The sequence below is a fragment of the Bos grunniens genome, chromosome 25 (assembly GCF_055505025.1).
Source record: "Bos grunniens cultivar Pamir isolate PY7600 chromosome 25, Bosgru_T2T1.0, whole genome shotgun sequence".
Classification (NCBI taxonomy): domain Eukaryota; kingdom Metazoa; phylum Chordata; class Mammalia; order Artiodactyla; family Bovidae; genus Bos; species Bos grunniens.
This window is the reverse complement of record NC_141189.1, coordinates 7,751,485-7,771,440: the sequence shown is the minus strand read 5'-3', so window position 1 is coordinate 7,771,440 and position 19,956 is coordinate 7,751,485. Positions and strand designations below refer to the sequence as shown.

The window sequence follows — 19,956 nt, the reverse complement described above, 5'->3', positions numbered from 1 at the left end:
TCAAATCAGGAATACACAGGTCTGCCTGCTAAGAGAAGCCCAAAGTTCTCCTACAACAGGACTCACTGGGAGCCCCGAGTTGGGGTGGATGCATGCCAGAGTGCAGGGTATTCAGTGGGTGCACTGAAGGCATAAGGCGGGCGCCCAGGAAGGGCGATCAGAAGCTGAGAGGGCGTTATGTGGGGTCCATCAGAGACAGCAAAGGAGGGCACTCAGAGACCACCAGCCACCCCCTCTCCCGTGCTTCCCCAGCTGCACAGAACTCGGCTCAAGCTTAGCCTCTCCCGCTCTGGACACTTTCCCTGCCCACCCCACCACAGTCAGGACGCCCTTCCTCTGCCGCCCTCCACCATCCTACAGGCACACACCAGCAGAGCCGCATTCCAGCCACCCGGCCCCTCTCTGCGCATCTGGGCTGCTGGCTCTCCGGCCCTGCATCACAGTGCCTGGTGCATGAGGGGGCTCCCTCTGTGGCATTGGCTAAGATGAAAAAGAGGTGCATAAACCAGGCTGGGTACCCCAATGTGCAGGGGGAAGAGGGGGAGGTCCCCTCCATGGAGCACCGACCCGGGGATCCTTCCACAGCGGGGAAAAGGTGTAGGCGATGTACAGACACCCTTCAGGAACTCTGCCTGTTGAGGAGTGTGCTCTCCATCCTGTGCCAGCGGGAGCCACCGCGGATGTTTAAGGAGAGGCATGAGACGATGGAATCAATGATTGGGGAAGGTTCATCTGGCTGTCGCACCTATAATGATTACGACCTGTTTCAGACAGGCAGTTCTGAAACTGTGTTGGTAAAGGCTAATACTCCCAGCTCCTGTGTGTTAGGAAGATTTGGCTCTCACACACAACACCCCCCCCCCAAAACTAACTTCATACACACACACACACACACACACAAGATGTATTAAAGTATCAGTGTGTATTAAAATGACAGCATAATTACATACCAACACAGAGCAATGTAAAACAATCGCAAACCATTCCTTACTCCTGACAATGACGTTCAACCATAAGCGGCAATATCCTTCCTCTTCCAATTCTACGTCAACACTGACAAATTAGGGTGCTGGGGCGGAGGAGCTGTGGGGGCGGGGGGAAGCCCGTGTGCCCCACCCACCCAGCCCCAGGGTTAGCAGGCTCCAGGTGACAACTTCCTGACTACATATCACACTGCCCTGCGAGGGAAGGGCTCGGCAGACCCTGGCCACGGCACTGATCCTCTGTGCTTGCCCGTGACCGTGAGGTCCCTGGTGGACCAGGGCACCTGGACAGGGCATCTTGGCAGCAGCCTGGGCTTCCTGTCTGGGTCCTGGGTCCCACACATGCCTAGGGAGCAGAAGCACGACTCCGAACCTGACCTTGTCTCCTACTTGGCTGCGTGGTGTGACAGCACACAGTGTTATGTAACGACGAGCTGAGGTACAAGTGAAATGAAGCAATTCCAGCAAATTAAGGTTTCTCCACTGGTTTACATGACCGCTCCTGTTCTCAAGCTTTCTGTTTCAAAAGGGTACAGCTTACAACACCTCTGCTGTGTGAACAGGAAGGGAAGATGGAATTTTATTTGCAGGTCTATGTACAATTTTAGTTGTAATTTCTGCACACTGGTGACCCAAAATCTTTTCCCCTTTGAAAGGTCTGCATTCCATGGGCAGCTGCTACCTACACGCTCGGCGAGGGCACAGCAGAACAATGTGAAACAGAAATAATTCACTGTACACAGAGCTGCATGGGTTCAAGTTATAGGTCAACTATCGTGGGGAAAAACTGAAAATAAAGGACATGCTTCACCATTATCTGCCGCACCTTTCAGAATGAAGCAAAAATGGTGATAGGAGCAACAGAATGTTCTTATTTTCAGGATGAGGGGGAAAAAATGTCTTTTCCAAACCTAATCAAAAAATTAAATGTACAATTCCCTCCAGCAAGAATTTTATTTTTAATTTTCATTTACATAGTATCTTTCTTCCAAGAATCTCAAAATAATGGAGTTCCACAAATACTTTAAACCAAAAAAAAAAGAAAAGTTGTCACAACGAAGGAGGGGACAGGCGTGGCGGGGCAGGAGCTCGGAGGAGGGACGAGAAGTGGCAGGCAGGGTGACAGGAGGCGCTCGGGGCTGGCAGCGCCCAGGCTGAGGGCGGCTCCGAACCAGCCCTTCCTCTGTCAACAGCCCACAGGCCTTGCTTCTGTTTGCATCTTCAAGACAAGGATCTACCTTTGGTGTCACTTACTAGCTTTATATCAAACTATTTTGATCTAAGCAGAGACTGCTCCTCTAAAACCCAAGGGGCAGTGGCAACAAACCAAAGACCCTCGCAGGTCCAAAATAACAACCGAATCAAGATGCTTAAGATATACAACTATGTTAGAAAACAAAATACTAACAATTCATTAGGGGGAAAGACCCAATGTTAAAGAGAGACTACCTTGCTTTTAGGGGGATATTGGAAAAGAAGGTTTTGAACTGGTTGGGTTGTTTTTTGGGTATTTTCTTTTTTTGTTTTACAGCTGGGTGGACAGGATCTGAACGTCTTACATTTAGCAAAAAGCTGTCAACACCCAAATAAAATTTTAATGACAGTAAGAATGGCATTCTATTTCTCACAATTTCACAACGTTCACTTAAGAAAGAGCTAATTTGTCAATTTGTTTTTCCCTTAACCAAACTCAAGACACCTCAACTATGCATAACTTCAAAAAAAAAAAAAAAGTTAACTGCTTTAACTTATTAGATAAACACAGTCAAAGAGAATGATGTCTTTAAGAAAACAGGCCCCATGCTGGTATACTCGGGTCAATGCTAAGAAAGAACAAGCTTCTGAGCAAGCTCTGGTAATTTCTTCCGACATGAACTTCATAAATCACAGTCAGAAGCATCCAGGATTTCAACTGTCAGCTGACTGAGTTGGCCACAAGGAAGATCTGGTAGCCCTGACCGTGGCCTCTCGTGTTTTATAAAAGGTGGGATCACTCACCTTTCCCAACTTCACAAGTGCCTCAGAGGAGGAAATGGAATCTAGTCAGTTTCATGTCAGGCTCCTACCTGGCTATTCTTCCAGCCGCTCTGCAGTGCTGGGTAAATTCTTGGGAGGATTGAATACTCCCATCCCCAATCCTTTCCAGTTACCTGTCCCCTGGTGGTGTTCCTAAGAACTGGGTAGGGGGAGACCTCTTGCGCAGGGATCCTACCAATCACATCTGAAGAACTTCCCCAGGGCTGCCCCTGGCCCAGGGCTCTAATAAACACAAAATCTCTGCCTCTTGCCTGCCCGCCCTGGGGCCTCCTGCAGGAAGGAAAAGTCTGCAGACTCAAATGAGGAAAACTGACAACATTTATTTTGCGCATTAACATCACCCTATCAGAATTTAATTATAGCAAGAATTAGAATTATTTTTATTCGAGAGTTGTTTACTTTTCAAAGGAAAGGTTCTTGATGGGTTCTGTAACAAATTAGATGTCTTTCAGGAAGAGCTGTTTGCCCTCATTATGTTTCTTTAACTGTGTCGCATTAAACGAACAGGGTAGCACACACAGTTTTTAAAGTCACAGCCCAGGTGCATTAGCCCAGGTGTCTGAAAGCCATGGCTTCAAGCCACTGTACTAATGAGTGCAATGCCACAGGTCCCCCCTCAATCCCAGGTAGCCCCCTGCCGGAACACCTTCAGCCCAGCCCGAGACCCTTCTCCTCCACCAACTTTCTCAGAACGCAGCTGAAAAGTAGACTACACCTCAGGAAATCCAAGACTTTGACAGAACCAACAGGTCAATACAAATCAGCACCTAAACACCAACTGAAGCTTGGTTCTTAAATATACAACGAAACCAAGGCTATCAGCTGGTTGGGAAAAGTAAAAGAGGAAAAATGACTGGGATAATCTAGAGGGCCCCACCATGACATATTATTGACATATCCCCTTAACCTGGCTTTTTGTTTGGTTTTGTTGGTATTTCAGGTTACATCTCTAGATGTGCTTCAGTTCAGTTCAGTTGCTCAGTCGTGTCTGACTATTTGCAACCTCATGAATCGCAGCACGCCAGGCCTCCCTGTCCATCACCAACTCCCGGACTTCACTCAGACTCACGTCCATAGATTCTGTGATGCCATCCAGCCATCTCATCCTGTCGTCCCCTTTTCCTCCTGCCCCCAATCCCTCCCAGCATCAGAGTCTTTTCCAATGAGTCAACTCTTCGCATGAGGTGGCCAAAGTACTGGAGTTTCAGCTTTCGCATCATTCCTTCCAAAGAACACCCAGGGCTGATCTCCTTTAGAATGGACTGGTTGGATCTCCTTGCAGTCCAAGGGACTCTCAAGAATCTTCTCCAACACCACAGTTCAAATGCATCAATTCTTCAGCACTCAGCTTTCTTCATAGTCCAACTCTCCCATCCATACATGACCACTGGAAAAACCATAGCCTTGACTAGACGGACCCCCTAGATGTGCTTAGGGAAAGTTAATTTATTCTAAATCTTTATCGGGGTGTAATAAAATGTATCCAAATACTCATGTCAACAAATGTTTATTAAATCAGAAATCACAAATGGATTCACAATTTCTGTGCCATTTTTAGTTGTATAATACAGATATCAAATCGCTTGTCTAATTATGCCATTAAAGTTCCCTTTTCACTCCATGATCAACCTTCACACAGTTCTCTCAGTGTCCAAGCACACACGGGCATCCGGTCCCTAAAGTGCCCAGCACGACTGAACATCCAGGTATAAACTGCAGTGGGGCACAGGGAGAGGTCACAGAGCCCCTCTTCAAAAGGCTTGGACAAAATGAATGGCCATACGTAAGAAGTGTCTCTGTGCTTTGCTATAATAAAGATTCAAACACGGGATTCCAAGAATTCCACCTGTTTTCAATTAGATACCAGAATTGCTTGAGTGTTTAAACTACATTCACTTGCTACTTATACAAAACAATTCTTCTGGGTTTTTTGAACATTTTAAGTATGTTAAAATAAGATTAAGGGTCTGGTTTAAACAATCAGAGGCAGGAGAATTTCAGCTGAAACCAAAACTATCTCTCTGCAGCCATAACGCAAGGGCTTCAGACAAAACAATAGGATGAAATACACGAATTTCGGTCTTTGACAATTACTTGTAAAAATCAGACCTTTCATAGGGAAAGCTACTTTATGTATATATACATATACGGATGTTTATGTTATATAATGTATATAATACATTAAAGTGGGTTTTTAAATAATTTCTAAAAATACAAGATCCTATATATTTAATGTTTATAGAAACTTTTTGTTATCGCTGTGTTATACAGTCCATCAGATACAACTGTCTTTTAAATCGGTGAAACTGACATGAGGCCAATCATGTGAACTGAAAAAATATGGAAGCACAGGTAGGAATCCGGCCTAGCCCTCGCAGGATTTTTCACACAATGGATTTCTCTTTTTAAAAAATGTACAACTTTTCCTTCAACAATTTTGTCCTCCTTTCATTTCACTGTGGATGTTCCTTGTGCTTTTACAGATGAGCTGAAACACACACGGATTTTTCTACTGGGAGCCTTGGTTTTTCCTCTCAGGATGTGATCCCAGCCTCAGAAGGAGTTTAGACTACTGACTGCTCCAGGTAGATGCAAAGTTGGGGGGTCCCAAGGTACAGCCTGGTGCTTCTGAACAGGGACCCCTTATGCCCCCACCCAGCCTACTTCCCCCAACCCCACCCCAAGCAAACCCTGGTGGGTTTGTTTGAATTGCATACAACAGGGCAGAGGACTTTTGCAACAGTCACTAAAGGTCTTGGGCTCAACTGACTCACCAGACAGCATTTTTAAGGTCAGCTCAGTGGATTGATTAGGAGAGCTATTCCTGAGGACGGGCAATCTGTCCCTTCCCCACTTTCTCATGTCGCTAACTACAGGCAGATGGGGGAAACTGGGGGAAAAGGGAGAAGGGGGCCTCTACGGACCCACCACTGCAAGAGGTGCTGCATAACTTAACCTCTTCCCTGACTTACACTTTTTTAAAAAAGCAAGCAAACATACAACTCCCCCTACCCCCTCCCCCTCGAAAAAAACCTACGCATAGTTTCATAGAGGGGGACAAAAACTTTAATCAACTGATAATGACCCCTTCCCACACACAATCTCTAAGACACTGATATTATTAAGAGAACCAAAAAAACAAAGGCAGCAGCTGTGTGGAGCCCCGTCCCCCATTTGTTTACTCTTTATTTTAAACGGTCCTAGATGAGATACAAATTATAATCAAAATAATATACTTCGTTTGGGGAAGCATCCTGGATGGCTGGTAATGTACACACTTCCTTAACAGGAGAAAACAAAATAAAAGCAACCAGAAAATGGACTTGCAGCAAAAATGAAATTGCTTTCTTATTTAAAAAAAAAAAAAAAAAGAGGAAAACGTTTAAAGGTTACTTCTGCAGAGGTTCCTTAAAGGGAAAGACTAGTCACCATGTAGGAATAATGCTCCGAAGGGAAGCCAGGCACTGGCAAAAAGCTACCCTAACATACAGAGTTACATGAGCTTGTTTTAGAAAGTGTCCTCTTTCCAAACGTGTATTTAAAAGGCAAATTTATACAATGGTGTTTTTCTTACTTAAAAAAAAAAAGCCTCGTTTTTACAAGTCTGGGATAGGATAAAAAACTTGTCCAACTAGTCTTAGCAAGGCCAGAGCCCTGAAACTCCCATACCACAAGACTTTGGGACTAAAAAGGAAACAAAATACAGCTCAGTCTGCAGAAACTCTTCCTGGGCACTCACTCCACGACCCAAGGCAGCTTCAAGGCAGACCGAGCAGAGGGCCCAGGGCTCAGCCCCAGGTCCCTGTGTCAAGCGAGGAGCTCCCAATTGGACCCTCAGGGACCCAGTCTCTCTATCCTCAGGTAGCAATACCACCACCCTCACTTGGCTCCGCAGGCAACCTGAGCTCAGGAGAAGGGGCTCTGGAAAGACGAGAGGAGTCTGAAACTAATGGATTCTCTCTTCTCAAACTGCAGTTGCCCTGGCTCACTTACTGTCTGTGGGAACAGAGACGACGCTAAACCAGATATCAACTCCAAAGGCCTCTTCAGGGCCCAAAGAAAGAACCACTTTCACGTTCTAGAACCTGGGCATCCCATAGGCAATTGAAGGCTTTCAAACAGGTGATGAAGTGGCAATCGAAAACCGTCTAAGGCCAAATCTTCCATCCACCACCAAAAACCAGTAGGCTGCTCAGTAAAGAGAACGAGGCTCAGATAAAGAATTTTTTAAATTCAAGATCAACATCTGAAAGTTCCTGAACATGAACTGACAGGGAAACTTTTCATTAAAGTTATACACCTAAATGCACCCCCCCACCAAGTGCTCCAGTGAAGATGTAACTAATCACCAAGGAGTGGGTGAGGGCATCAAAGAGGTCATAAAATCTAATAACTCCGGAGAAATCGAATCCATCTCCCAAGCAGTTTTTGCCAGGACACTTAAGGAAGAAACCACCTTGGTATTAGACTGGAATGTCACATTTAGGAAGACAAGGGGAAAAAAAAAAAATTAAGGTTTGTCTCCTAAAACTCCACAACGGGTTTTACAGTAAGCTCAGGAATTAAATTATGGTAAAAGGGAGCTATTTTTACTAAAACAGGGTAGACCAATTTATCAAAAATGCCATTCGGCTGTGTTCATTACATTCAGGAATCTAATTTACACAATAGACACTTCGGAATAATCTATTTTAGTCAATAAACACTCAAACTCCTTTAAGTTTTAATCTTATCGTAAATACATATTTCACATAGTCTTCTTCCTAGTTAAGTGAGAAATTTGAAGAAATTTCATAACGGCCGTGAGTCTGCTTTATCGCTCTTACTACGCAGGCAAGAGCAGAAAACAAGCATATACAATTAAAGTTGTCAGACTCCGTTTACATACGTTTTAATCCAATCCACTGCATTTCATGCAAGTCTGCATCTGGAGTTCATTTCCTTTCCTCCTAAAAGTACTGTAGGTCACTATCACCAGTGCTCCGGGTTAGGAAAGTTCGGCCAAGTTTACCTTCAAGCACACCTTAGAGCTGAGAGCAATAGCTGTCCCACAGGGACGCTGAGGGACCCTCCCCAACCCGGAGCGCCTGGCCGCCCTGGGCCCCTCGAAGCCGCAGACACCTCTCCAACCCCCAACGCCAGCGCTCGCTGAGCTTCGGGCCCACACTCAGCTCACCTTCAACTTGGCTCCAGCTACGCACAACATCCACCTGGCAGAGTCTCGGGGCTGTCCAGGAGCCGCCAGCGCGGAGCTGGCAGGTCCCAGGCGGACCCCGAGGGCGCGCTGCTCCCCTGGGTGGGGGGTGGCAGGCAGGAACGCGCTCCCTGGGCACGGCTGCGGCTCGGGAGACGGATGGGGAGCCCCAGCACGATCCCCTCTCGGCGCCTGGGGTTGGGTGCGTGGACCACGGCCCGGCACACCACTGTCCAGTGGGACACCCGGGGCTTTGCTTTCGAGAACACGATCTGGGTAGGCATTTCGGAGCGGACCCGCCGCGCTCTCCATTGCCCACCCACCCCCCTCCACCCGCCGCCGCCGCCGCGGACCCTGCTAGGAGGGCAGGACCTCAGAGGAGAGGGTCCGAGAGGAGCTGATGGGTCACTGGCAGCCGCAGGAAGCCCCGGGCACGGGGCGAAGGCCGCCCGGATAGGCAGCGGGAGCAAGCGCCCCGGGCCGCGACACACCGCGCACCCAGGCGCAGAGACGGGCCTGCGCTCGGGGAAAGTTGCAGTCCTCCTCCGGCGCCCGCACCCGCGCCCCGGGGGCACCCGACCCCCGGGGTCCGCGTGCCGGGCACCCGCTGCCTCCCGCAAGTTTCCCCGAGCGCCCCTACCCGGGTCCCTGGCCGCGGAGGGGCCAGTCCGTGCCGCTGGTGCAGGCACACAAAAGAGCGGGGCGGCTGCGGGGTCTGCGGGTGGCCCCCCGGGCGCCCGCCCGGACGTAAACAAACCCCGGGGTCCACGCAGGGGGAGCCCCACGCCGGGCGCGGGAGTGGCGGCGCGGTCCCGGCCCGCTGACAGCCCGGAGTGCGGGGCGGGGGGCGGCGGCGGCCGGGGCCCCAGCCAGCCGGGGCCCGGGGAGCGCGGACGCCCGCCCGGCCACCCGCCCGCCTGGCCGGAGCCGAGCCGGGCCGCGCCGCCGCCGCCGCCGGTGGCCGCTCTGACCCTCCCCCGAGCCGGCGGCACCACAGCGCCACCAGCCCCAGCTCCGCCGCGCCGGCGGCTCCTCCTGGAGAGGCAGGCGCTTCACCCCCACAGCAACTCCCCACAAACTTTCCCCGGGAATACGGCGGGCCGGGGGGCGCGGGGCGCGCGGCCGGGCGCCGCCGCCGCCGCCGCCGGGCCGCAGCCCCCTCCCGGCGCAGCGTCCGCCGCCGCCGCCCGCCCGCCCGCCAGCCAGCCTCCCGCTCCCCCGGCTCGCGCGCGCGCCCCACGGGCCGCCGGGGCCGCCCCCTCCCCGGGTCCCGCGGCGGCGGCGGCGCAGGGCCGGGGGGGGGGGGGCGCCCCGGGGTGGGGGCCGACACCGGGGGCAGCGGTGGCGGCGGCGACGGCTCCCGGCGCCATCTTGGGCTGATCGATGAATTGAACAAAGAGGATCAATTTCTGATCAAGCGAGTTATCAATGGGGGCCGGGGAGCGAGAGGGACTTGTCCCCGACTCGGCCCCGCGTTCCCCCGGCACCCCCCTCCTCCCCGCCGCCGCGGCCCCCCGGCGGCCAGGCGGCCCGGGGTCCCCGGGGGAGGCCGCGACCGCCCGCAGCCCCCACCCCCGGGCGAGAGGCCGAGCGAGGAGAAGCCTGACCTGCAGCTGCTGTAAATCAAAGCGCTTCCAATATTGAAACATCGATCCCACATTGGCCGCCATCTTGAGACATATTGAGACGGAGTGAGAGGCTGATAGAGAGGGGGCTGGAGTTCAGGAGCCGCCAGGAGGCAGCAGGCGGGCGGCGCCAAAACCCGGCCTGGAGCCGGCCGCCGCCGCCGCCACGGAGCACGCGGACTCCTCCTCACGGCGCCGCCGCAGCCATGGCGAGCCCGAGCCGGAGCCGGAGCCGGAGCCCGAGGGCGCGGCGGGCCGCCGCCGCCGGGCCCCTCGCGCGCGCGCGCGCGCGGCCCCTGTCCGCTCCCCCGCGGCGCCCGCCGCCCGGCCCGCGACCCCCGCCCCTCCCGAGACCCCGGCCCCGGCGGGGCGGCAGCGACGGCCGCCGGCCCGGCCCCGAGGGGGCGCTGGAGGGCGACGGGAGCGGGGCGCCCCCGGGCCCCCAGCGGGAGGCCCCCCGAGCCTGGCTCACCTGGGGCGGTTTGCGGGCGCGCCGGGGGTGGGGCTGGCGGGGGGGGGCGGGGGTCGCTGTCGCCGACTCCGCGCAGCCCCTCCTGGATCCCGGGCAGGGAGCAGGCGGCCGTTTGGTCTGGCGAGCGCCGGCCCCGCGCCGCTTTGCGATCGCCCTCCTGCGGGGCGCTGAGCGCGCGGAGCCGCCGCGACCACCTGCCCAAGCCCCGACCCGGCGAGAACCGGGCCCATGGCCGCGGGGCGGGTACGAGGCGTGCCGGCGGTCGGCGGCCGCACACCCCTCTTGGCTGCGCCCCAGCCGGATTCAGAGACCGAGTCAGCCGGGAACAGCGTTTCACGTTGGGGGATACCGGAGCCGGGAGAAGGCAGCACTGACCCCCCGTGTCGCTGCACCCGTCAGCGTCCCGCACAGTGGCCGCGCGGTAGCCGCGCCGTACCTCACCCCCGGTGGCCAGGGGCCCCAATGGCCCCCACCTGCCCGAGCTGTGCCAGCTTGGGCCACGACAGGAAAAGTCTTGGAGCCCAGTTCTGTATCCCCCCGCACCGCTTCAGCGAAACAGCCCCAGAAACTTCCTGTGGTTCAGACACATCGGTTTGGGTGCAAAAACTTGGAAAGTGTGGGTACACTTAGAAGGAAAAGCATGGTCCCCGGCTTACAGGAATGCTAAAACCCCAAAGTCAATTCTCTTTTGATTTCTTTCTTCGCAGAAACCTGGCAAAAAGCACAAGTTTTATGATCGTCATCTTTAATTGATTACACACACGTGTGAGTTTGAGTTTCTAGTAGGAATACAGTTCTTTTACTCTCTCGCACTTCATTTAACGTGTAATTAGTTAAAACAAATCCCCAAATTCCTTAATCTTGAAAATTATATGTAAATAAAATCTGTAGGGAATACAAAATAAAATATGTAAGCGGGATATAATTGCTTTTCAACTGAGTTCGAAAGTTTTAACGCTGATCGTTGGAGTGAACTCTGCATTTTTGAATGAAGGGACTGGAAATGAAAGTCCCCAGGATTTGGAGAACACACGCGCCCCCAAGTCTGGCACTGGCGACCACGAGCGTCAGTTTCGACAACGCACGACTCCCGAGGTCCGCAAAGGGGGGTTCCCTGGGCGTCTCGGCCGCAGCTTTGACCAGCGGCGGGGGCAGGAAGCAGGTGGGTGGGAGCGCGCGGGCGCCGGGAGCCTCGGCCCTAGATGCAGTGACGCCGCGCCAGGCAGGGCACTGTCGACCCCGGGACGCAGAGGGCCGCCCCGGTGTGGGGCGCCCGAGCCCGCGCGCGGTCGGCCGGCGTCCGCGCTGTAGCTCCGACCGCGCTGCCCGGTAGAGGGCAGCGGCGCCCCGACACTCGCGTCCTCGGGTCCCTGCGCACGTGCCCACCCGCGCGACCCGCGCCTGGCCACGCCCTGTCCCAGAGCCAGGCCCCTGGCGGGAAAAGGCACGGCCACCTCTGGCGACTCCTGTCCCGACGAAATGCCACATCTAAAGATTTCTTGTATCCCACACTTGAGGATACGTCTGCCTTTCCCTCCCATTTGTGCGGTGGCAGACAGTCGAGACCTCGGAATTGCCCTAAAGGTGACTAGACAAATAAAATGTGCAGGGGTTAAAAAAAAAACACAAAAACCCTCCCGTGGGGAAGGCTCAAGGAAGGATCAGGGAAACGGTTTGGATTTGGTGCAGATGTTCTCAATCTAATTATCGTGTCGATCCCCAGGGTTTGAACCAAAATAAAGTGAAATATATATGACCTGTGTAATACTCCAGAAATACATCTGGTTAGAATTCAAGATTCTGAATCCACGGCAATATTTCAGAAATAAATTTGGATGCGTATTAAATACCCTGGTCACATTTCTGGTAATATTTACGTTATTTAGATGTTAACTGGACTTAGGCAAAAAAACATTACATTGACTGGCCCAGATGTTAAGCTCTATTTAAAATAAAATTTAGATTTCTTCTACCAACGTTTTAAGTTACACAAGGCAAACTGCTCTTTGGGGTGGGAGGGGGAGTTTAGAATAACTTTGCCAGCACCACAACATGTTACCATTTCAAAGGAAAAGCACTATAGATATGTCACTGATCAAAAATTAGCTGACTGAAAGAATCAGCAGAGACCTGAAAAAACTTTTTAAAGAACATTTTACTTTTCTTGAGGATAGACATAGAATAAGAACAACTTAGAGCTAATTTAAAAGGTTAATTTCTTCCTTTTTTTTTTTAGATTGACTTTCAACCTCCACATAGTAGATCATGAGGACCTGCTAACATCCAAATATAGTAGATATATAAACTGTGTACTATATAAAATATTCGGAAAGTGGAAAGGTTTTAGGACCTAGAAGTGTATTAGCATCTACAAGAGTAATGGCTATAAGCACCTAGAACGAAGTGTGAGACAATGACAGGCTGGCAAGATAACTGGCCCAGGAAACAAGAAGCATCTTGACTTGAAAACGGTATTACTTAGAATGAAGCACAAGAAAAAACAACCCAGAGACATTGATATTCAGGCTCTCCCTTTAGGGAAAGAAAACTCCCAGTTCCCGAGTATATGACTAATTCACCATCTCAATCTTTCAAAAATCAAGCCCCAAGTAATCAGAAGGGAGGACTGACCAAAATGATGTTTGTTCCTGAAACCTTTAAACAATTACAGTTTCATACCAGATCAGACAAAGAAATATGACTCCAGAATGCCTAAATTTCTTTTCTGACCCATTTTATCTTGCCTCAGAAAAATTCAGGGGCCATAATGGGGTTGTGATAATACTAATGAATGTAACTTACAGAACATTATAAAGCACTTTCAGAAGTTCACACTTTCCTACCCTCCTGGCATTGGCGGACCCTCTTGTCTCCCGACAGCTACATATACTTGATTAAATCAATTAAGGTGAAAATTGGCAAATTCTCTAAAATGCCATATGGGTTGATTATTACTAAATTGGTCCTCCTTTGATAGCCCCAATAAAGGAAAATATATTACCCTGTTTCCTAAAGATTCTAATTTAGTAATCATTCTGATATAGTTAACCTGATTCCTTCAAGGAATTAAACATCAAGAATTTCTTCCAAACTGAAAAATGTCTTACAATGTAGGCCATTATTTAAAAAAAAAAAAAAAAGCCATTCTCTTTACTCCTCACAAAAGAGTCCCTATCTTCTAAGATCTTATTTATAACAAACTCTTAAAATTAAGTTTCACCTACAAACTTTATCTCCAGAAAAAGTTGGAGAATAGGTTTTAACCCAACTCCAAGAATAATGAAAAAATTCAGAAATCTTGTGTCCCATGGGATAGTTTTAAAAACAAAACTTAAGAGATTCAGTTCTAAAACCTTAATTCACTTTCTGAGTATTTTTGCATTCAAATTAGAAATGGTTTTGAATAGTTTCCAACAAGAAATATTTCGGATAACCAAAGACAATACATAAGGCTAAATGTGTCCTTTATAATTTACTCATAAATAAACATAAAGACATGGCTACTTTTTGATGTCTAGTTAAAAAAAAAAAAAACGAGTCATACTCCTAATAAGTCATATGAGAATCTCAGTTTTACAAATAGAGAAGCTAAAAATGATATCTAGGTATTCATTCAAGTTGACTGAAACTGCAAATGTTTTAAATTTAAGAATATCTCAGTCCAGACAGCAGTGTTGAGACACTTAACTTTGAAAAGGCCTTTTCTTTAAATCAAAAGATTATGAATAACAGAGGGAAATTACAGCATCTTCCTTTTCTCTGGCAACGGCCTTCCAGAACAATTTGGCATGGACTATTGGAATAAATGAAAGAAAGATTCCAGGTTCTTTTTTTTTTTTTTGAAGCTCAAGAAAACCAAACTACTTTTAATTGTTTTGTTTTTTCTAAATAATACTTTATGTTAATTATTTCTGAGTACACGATTCACTGTACTATGTAAATACCCACCAAATAAAAGTACACATTTTGCTACATGTAATTACCTGCAGAGTACATAATTCATCTCTATACGCCAAATGTATGTGTAGTTGTATAATTGTACCAAGAATCTGCCAAACTTGTAAGAACAAACTATAATGATTTCTAAACAGTAGACTCTCCTATTCACCACCCCCTCAGCCCCTCTCTCTGGTGACAGCATTGCTCAGTTCCAAGACCCTTTTTTGGAATCTTCAAAGACTTAATTTCTGGCCCACCACTTAAGTCTGCTTTCCACTTCTGGACAGCATATGTCAATGTCGCTAGCTCTAGGTATCTTTCCACACCTCTAATGATTACGTTGTGTTCTCTGCATGTCTCAAACAAAAAGGCTTGCTGTTGGATCTTTCAGATGGAGCTCCATCATATGCTTAGACAATACATTTAGCTTTTCCTGGTGGTTCAGATGGCAAAGAATCTGCCTATAAGGCAGGAGACCTGGGTTTAATCCCCGGGTCAGGAAGATCCTCTGGAGAAAGGAATGGCTACCCAGTCCAGTATTCTTACTTGGAGAACTTCGTGGACAGAGGAGCCTGGAGGGCTACAGTCTATGGGGTCAAAAAGAGTCACACGTGACTGAATCACTAACACAATGGAATCAAGGGCTCACAACCTTGGGACTTCCCACCCTTTAAGAGGGATCCAGGACTCCTCATCACCCCACAAGTTCCCAAAGTCCATCTTACCAGCCACATGGCCCCTGTCTCAGTCTCTTTTTACCAAACTTATGTTCAAATATAAACTTTCTTAAAGTTCAGAGTTTATTAGAATATCACATCTCAATTCCCTTTTTGCCTCTTCTTTCTCATTAGAGGCCCACATATGTGTCATATTACATATTTCCTGTATGCTATTGAAATAAACGCCATCCTGTATGACTCTCACTGATGTCACTGCTGAATCACTAGAAATTAATAGTGTATATCGTCAGTAGTCTGAAAGGCTTGATATATGTCAAGGACTATATAAATATTATTATTATCTTGTTTAATGCAAAGTTCATGTTCTGTGCTAAGGCCCTATATTAATTCCTTTTCTTTCCTCCTGGGAGACATGAACCCTATGCATTCTATTTATACTGACCTTTCCTTATTAATATTGCTTTTAAAATATCAGTTTGCCATCCAATATTTTAAACACACATCCATGTCCCCGGTGCCAGGACTTCTAGGGCAGGGACACGGTTTTTGAAATTCTATTCATGTCATGAAGCAAAATATTGTTTTGTTTCTCCGCAAGATCCTTGATGACACATCTCTGCAGTTGTACTTGGAGTTGAATGAAGATTTGTTTTCGTGAAATGTAATTAGATTTTCTTTTGTCATAAGCGTTGTCAGACTGTATATTATTTTTTCCTGGGTAAGTGTGGTTTGTAAGATTTTGAAAACTTGTTCCAGTGGAAAAGAGGGAATCTGATATATCTAGCAAGGAGTAAGAAAGTTTTTTCATTCGCTCATTTACATTAAATATTCGATCTAGTGTCAGCTTTGAGAATCTGTATTAGGATATCTTTAGAGGTTTAGTAGCAGGATCTCACAGGATGTCAGAATTTTGTTTGTTTGTCAGATCGAGGGAAGATGCCAGGAAAGTGGGCCTCTAAGCTAGCAATATTTTTTTCTTATGGGAGTATTCAAGCACACATAATCTGGAAAGCATACATGTTAAAGCAAAGAATAAAATGCAAATACTTTCATCAAAGAGATTTTTCTGGTAACAAACAAACCAAAAACAACAAAGTGGAGCGAAATGAAAGTCCAACCGTACGCTTCTCTGGTGTCTCAGACCGTAAAGAATCTCCCTGCAGTGCAGGACACCCTAGGTCGATCCCTGGGTTGGGAAGATCCCCTGGAGAAGGGAATGGCTATCCATGCCAGTATTCTTGCCTGGAGAATCCCAGGAACAGAGGATCCTAGCAGGCTATAGGCCATGGGGCCTCAAACAGTTGAACATAACTGAGCAACACAGAAATTATTAAATAAATGGTGAAATATTGGGTAGCCACTAAAAATTATGTTTAGTAAAATGTGTAGTGACATGGTGAAACATTTATTATTTAAGAGGAAAATAGGATATACAGTGAGCTCAGTTACAAAGAATAGAATGTTCCATAGACACATAGACTGCTGAAACAACAGTGAGTGTCTCTGGACAATGAATTTATGAGTAAATTTTCTTTTCTTTAATATTTCTCTATTTGATATAATTTCTATATGAGCATATAGTACTTTTATAATGTAGGAAATATTAGGATGGTAAAATAAAGGATGGTGAAAAGGCCTGGTATATTGTCTTTCAACAGTAACTTAACTCTAAACTAGAAGAGGTGGCATGATCTAATGATTGCACAGACCACTGAAAACAGAGAGGGAAAGATCCTCTCCTAATTTTGCCACTGAGTCACTCTTTGACTTTGCCTTGGGTTTCCTGCCTGTAAAATGGGAATAATTAATACTTTCTTGTAAAATGCTTTTGCGTTCTCTAAGGAAAGATCATATAAAGGTGCAAAGTGTTATTCTATTATTGCTAATTGAAGTGGATATTAAAAGATAGAGGTGTTAGAGAGAAATTGAAGTCATTATGGTCGAGTGGAGAAAGGGACCACAATCATGAGGCCAGATGCCAAACTGGGTGTGTAGAATTCTGTGTTCTTTAAAAAAGGTTTGAGAGGTGGGGGCAGATAAGGGTTGTACCAGTCATGCTGGGATGTCCACTGTCTCATCACCAATCACAATCTGTTGAGCAAAGCACTGGGTCAGACACTATAAAGAAACACAGAAACAGTGGGAAAGGCCTCTGCCCTTACTTAGAAGCTTACACTTTTGTTGGAAATAGAGCAATAACATGTGGGGAGTAGGGAAGACAACAATTCAACTTAAGCAAAAGACAATACCCAGGGAAGGAACTGATACAAGGCTGACCGCGCCCAGAGCATTAGTTTTGATCTGAGCAATGAACTGAGATTCGTTATCAGTTGACATGAGTGAAAGAGTTCAGAAATGATGGGGTGTTGGACAGGGCAGGATGTAAGACGTGGAAAGAAACAGGGATGGTATGTGGGGTCAGGAGAAGGCACAAGGTAGCCCAGAAGAAAGCTCACAAAAGGAATGGAAACAGCAAGTGGACTGTTTGGCTCGAAGCCCAGGAGGCGGAGAGCAGGCTGGGATCTTAAAGGCTGGCCAAGTGGGACGAAGCTGGCGGCATCTGGGGAGAAGCAAGTGGGAGTCTGCCATTTTGGATGATGAGCCATGGTGCTGCCAAGTGGCATGCTGTTCCAGAGAATGACCCGTTTCCAGGAGAAAGTCCGTTTTCAGCTCATCATCTCCAAAAAGACCTTTACCCTATTGGTAGCATCTAAACAACAGCATTAAGGAGAAGCAGTTTGCACTGAAGCACATAGCTACATGGTCCTATTGGGCTGAGATCCTGGTGAAAAATGCTTTGACCTTGTGCATGTTATCTAACCTTGTCGAGTCTATCTGCACATGTCAAGCAGAAAATCACATAAAATGTTTCGAGCTCTACCTGCATACGCTAAGCACCCCATAAAAGTCAGTTGTCGTTATTTAATCTCCTTCAACTGCAATATAACCACCTACCCTAACTTTGCTTCATTGTATTCCTGCTCATATTTTCATACCATTTTACAGACAAGCAGACTGAAGTGAACCCAAAAGAGCACCCAAAAGCTATTTGATGAAGAGGTTGGATCTTTTTTTCAACCAAGCTGCCAAGCACCTGCTTGATTTTCTGATCACCATTTAATGACATGATCCCAGCTGCCCCCTCCCAAATGCCTCTCAGAAGTAATTGATGAGTTTATTTATTTATTCCTCCAGCAATTATTTTCGAGGGCCTGCTGTGTGCCAGGTTTGGAGCCTGAGAGTGTTCCTTGCTCCTTGTCCACCTGAGCACCACAAGAAGAAATCCCAAAGTGAGGGGGGACCTCCCCATACTGCCCTCCCATCTCTTGCCAGATTGTTGCTGGTTATTAAACAGCTTTCACTTTCCTGACTTTCATTCTTCTTGCCACAGAGCTCTGTGATCCTTCAGCCTTCTTTGTTTTGGCAACGTAAGCCCTTATTACCAGAATAAAACCTTTGATAGGCCTGACCTTGGCAAGGACTACGCTGGTGTTCTGCTTCCAGGCCTGTTTACCTGGGAATCTTTCATTTTGTGCATCAGAATTGAGACCACAACCACCAACAGCGAAGCAAAGTTTCCAGCTTTCCCAAACATGCCATGAAATAAAGGCAATCCAAACCTGCAATTGTTCCCGAAGCAATTCTGTTTTGACAACATTTGGGTATGCCATTTTAATCATTGGGGGGAAAGGGGATGCATATGTGAAATTTTTGTAAAGGATTTAAAAAATTACCTAGCCTTTGTTTAGCCTCAGTGAACTATGAACTGTGAAGGTCTTAATTTTGTTCAATAAACTTGTCTTTGTATTCTGTACATGATATTGGATTTATTGGCCCACTGTCCCATCATCAAATGCTTATGCTAGTCTAGAACACATCTTAAGGTATATAAAACTGCAACAGGATGCTTTTCTAGTGTTATCTTGGAGCAGCTAATGGTAGGGAAACATTGGACCACTTTAATAAAAGTAAAGGAAAATATGTGTGTGTGTGTGCACACGGGCATGTGCACCAAGTTGGAGTTGAGACGGCAAGGTAGCGGATGTAGGTAAAGCCCTGTGAAATACAGCAGCTCCGGCCTTGGTGAGAGTTTACAATCTGGCTGAGAAGACATTAAAAACACAAAATTGGTTCCGTCTTGCAGGTTATTGGATAGGCGCAGGAAAATAGTCTCTGGTGGAGGTAAAGTCCCCGAAAACCCCAACGATACGATGGTGTATTGCTACTCATGAGACATCAGGGTCCAAGGCACCCAGCCCCACTCTGCCTCAGTCCTGTACCTCCATTAGACATCGTTCGCCTCTGGGGAATTTTGAGGTCCTACCTCCCCCAAATGAAACACATGTATGGGAACTCTTGGGAGGGGATGAGAGAGCCATGTAGAGCATCCTATTATCTACTGATGTCCTGAGGGTGGAAAGGCCAGATTGAAAGTCACAAGCCTGGAAGAGTCACCTTTGCCTGTGAAACCGTCTAATAACAACAATCATTATCCATCCGGCATCTGCCCTCTGTCCTGTCCAACACACGGCTTTATCTTTGATCCCCAAGCAGGTGTGCAAAGCAAGAAGCCTTCTCCCCCTTTTACATGTAAGAAGATGCTCCGTCACACCTGAGCCCCAAATTGGTCACAACTTACCTGGAAGGTCGGACAGGTCGCCTCTCTTCCACCCCTTCAGGAAGTGCCCGGTATTACCTGCCCAGGATGGGTTCCCTCCATCTTACCTTGCAGCAGCCCGCTCGCCAGTAGTCCTTCCCGGGGGAGCTATCGTCTCCAGACATTTCTCTGCAGCAGTGAAGGCTCCAGACACCCTGGTCCAGGGCATCTATAATAAAGATCGATCACCTGACCTTGGTCTTGAATGAGTCATCGATTGCAAACAGACAGACTATGGGCAGAGTCAAAAGTCCCCCTTAAGTACAAGAAGACGGGATGTTTGGCAATCTAAACAGTTGGAGAAGGGAATGTTTCCCTAGTCATCATTGGGAATCTCCTTGCTAATTGCCCAGGGTTCTGACTTCCTCA

General features: G+C 48.0%; 1 protein-coding gene across 19 annotated transcripts in view; it reads right to left on the bottom strand.

Annotated features, from left to right (window-relative positions):
* CUX1 (cut like homeobox 1) overlaps positions 1-9,907 on the bottom strand; it is a 349,136-nt gene extending 339,229 nt beyond the window's left edge. For 9 of the 19 annotated variants that reach the window (XM_086374363.1, XM_086374364.1, XM_086374351.1 and 6 more), the window contains exon 1: positions 9,822-9,907. In XM_086374363.1, coding sequence (XP_086230489.1) covers positions 9,822-9,884 — 63 coding nt within the window. In that variant the 5' untranslated portion in view covers positions 9,885-9,907. Of the gene's footprint in view, positions 1-8,196; positions 9,134-9,821 lie in introns of those variants that run through there. The other 10 variants (XM_086374345.1, XM_086374346.1, XM_086374349.1 and 7 more) reach the window with 2 other exon arrangements.
* Positions 9,908-19,956: the final 10,049 nt, after the last annotated feature.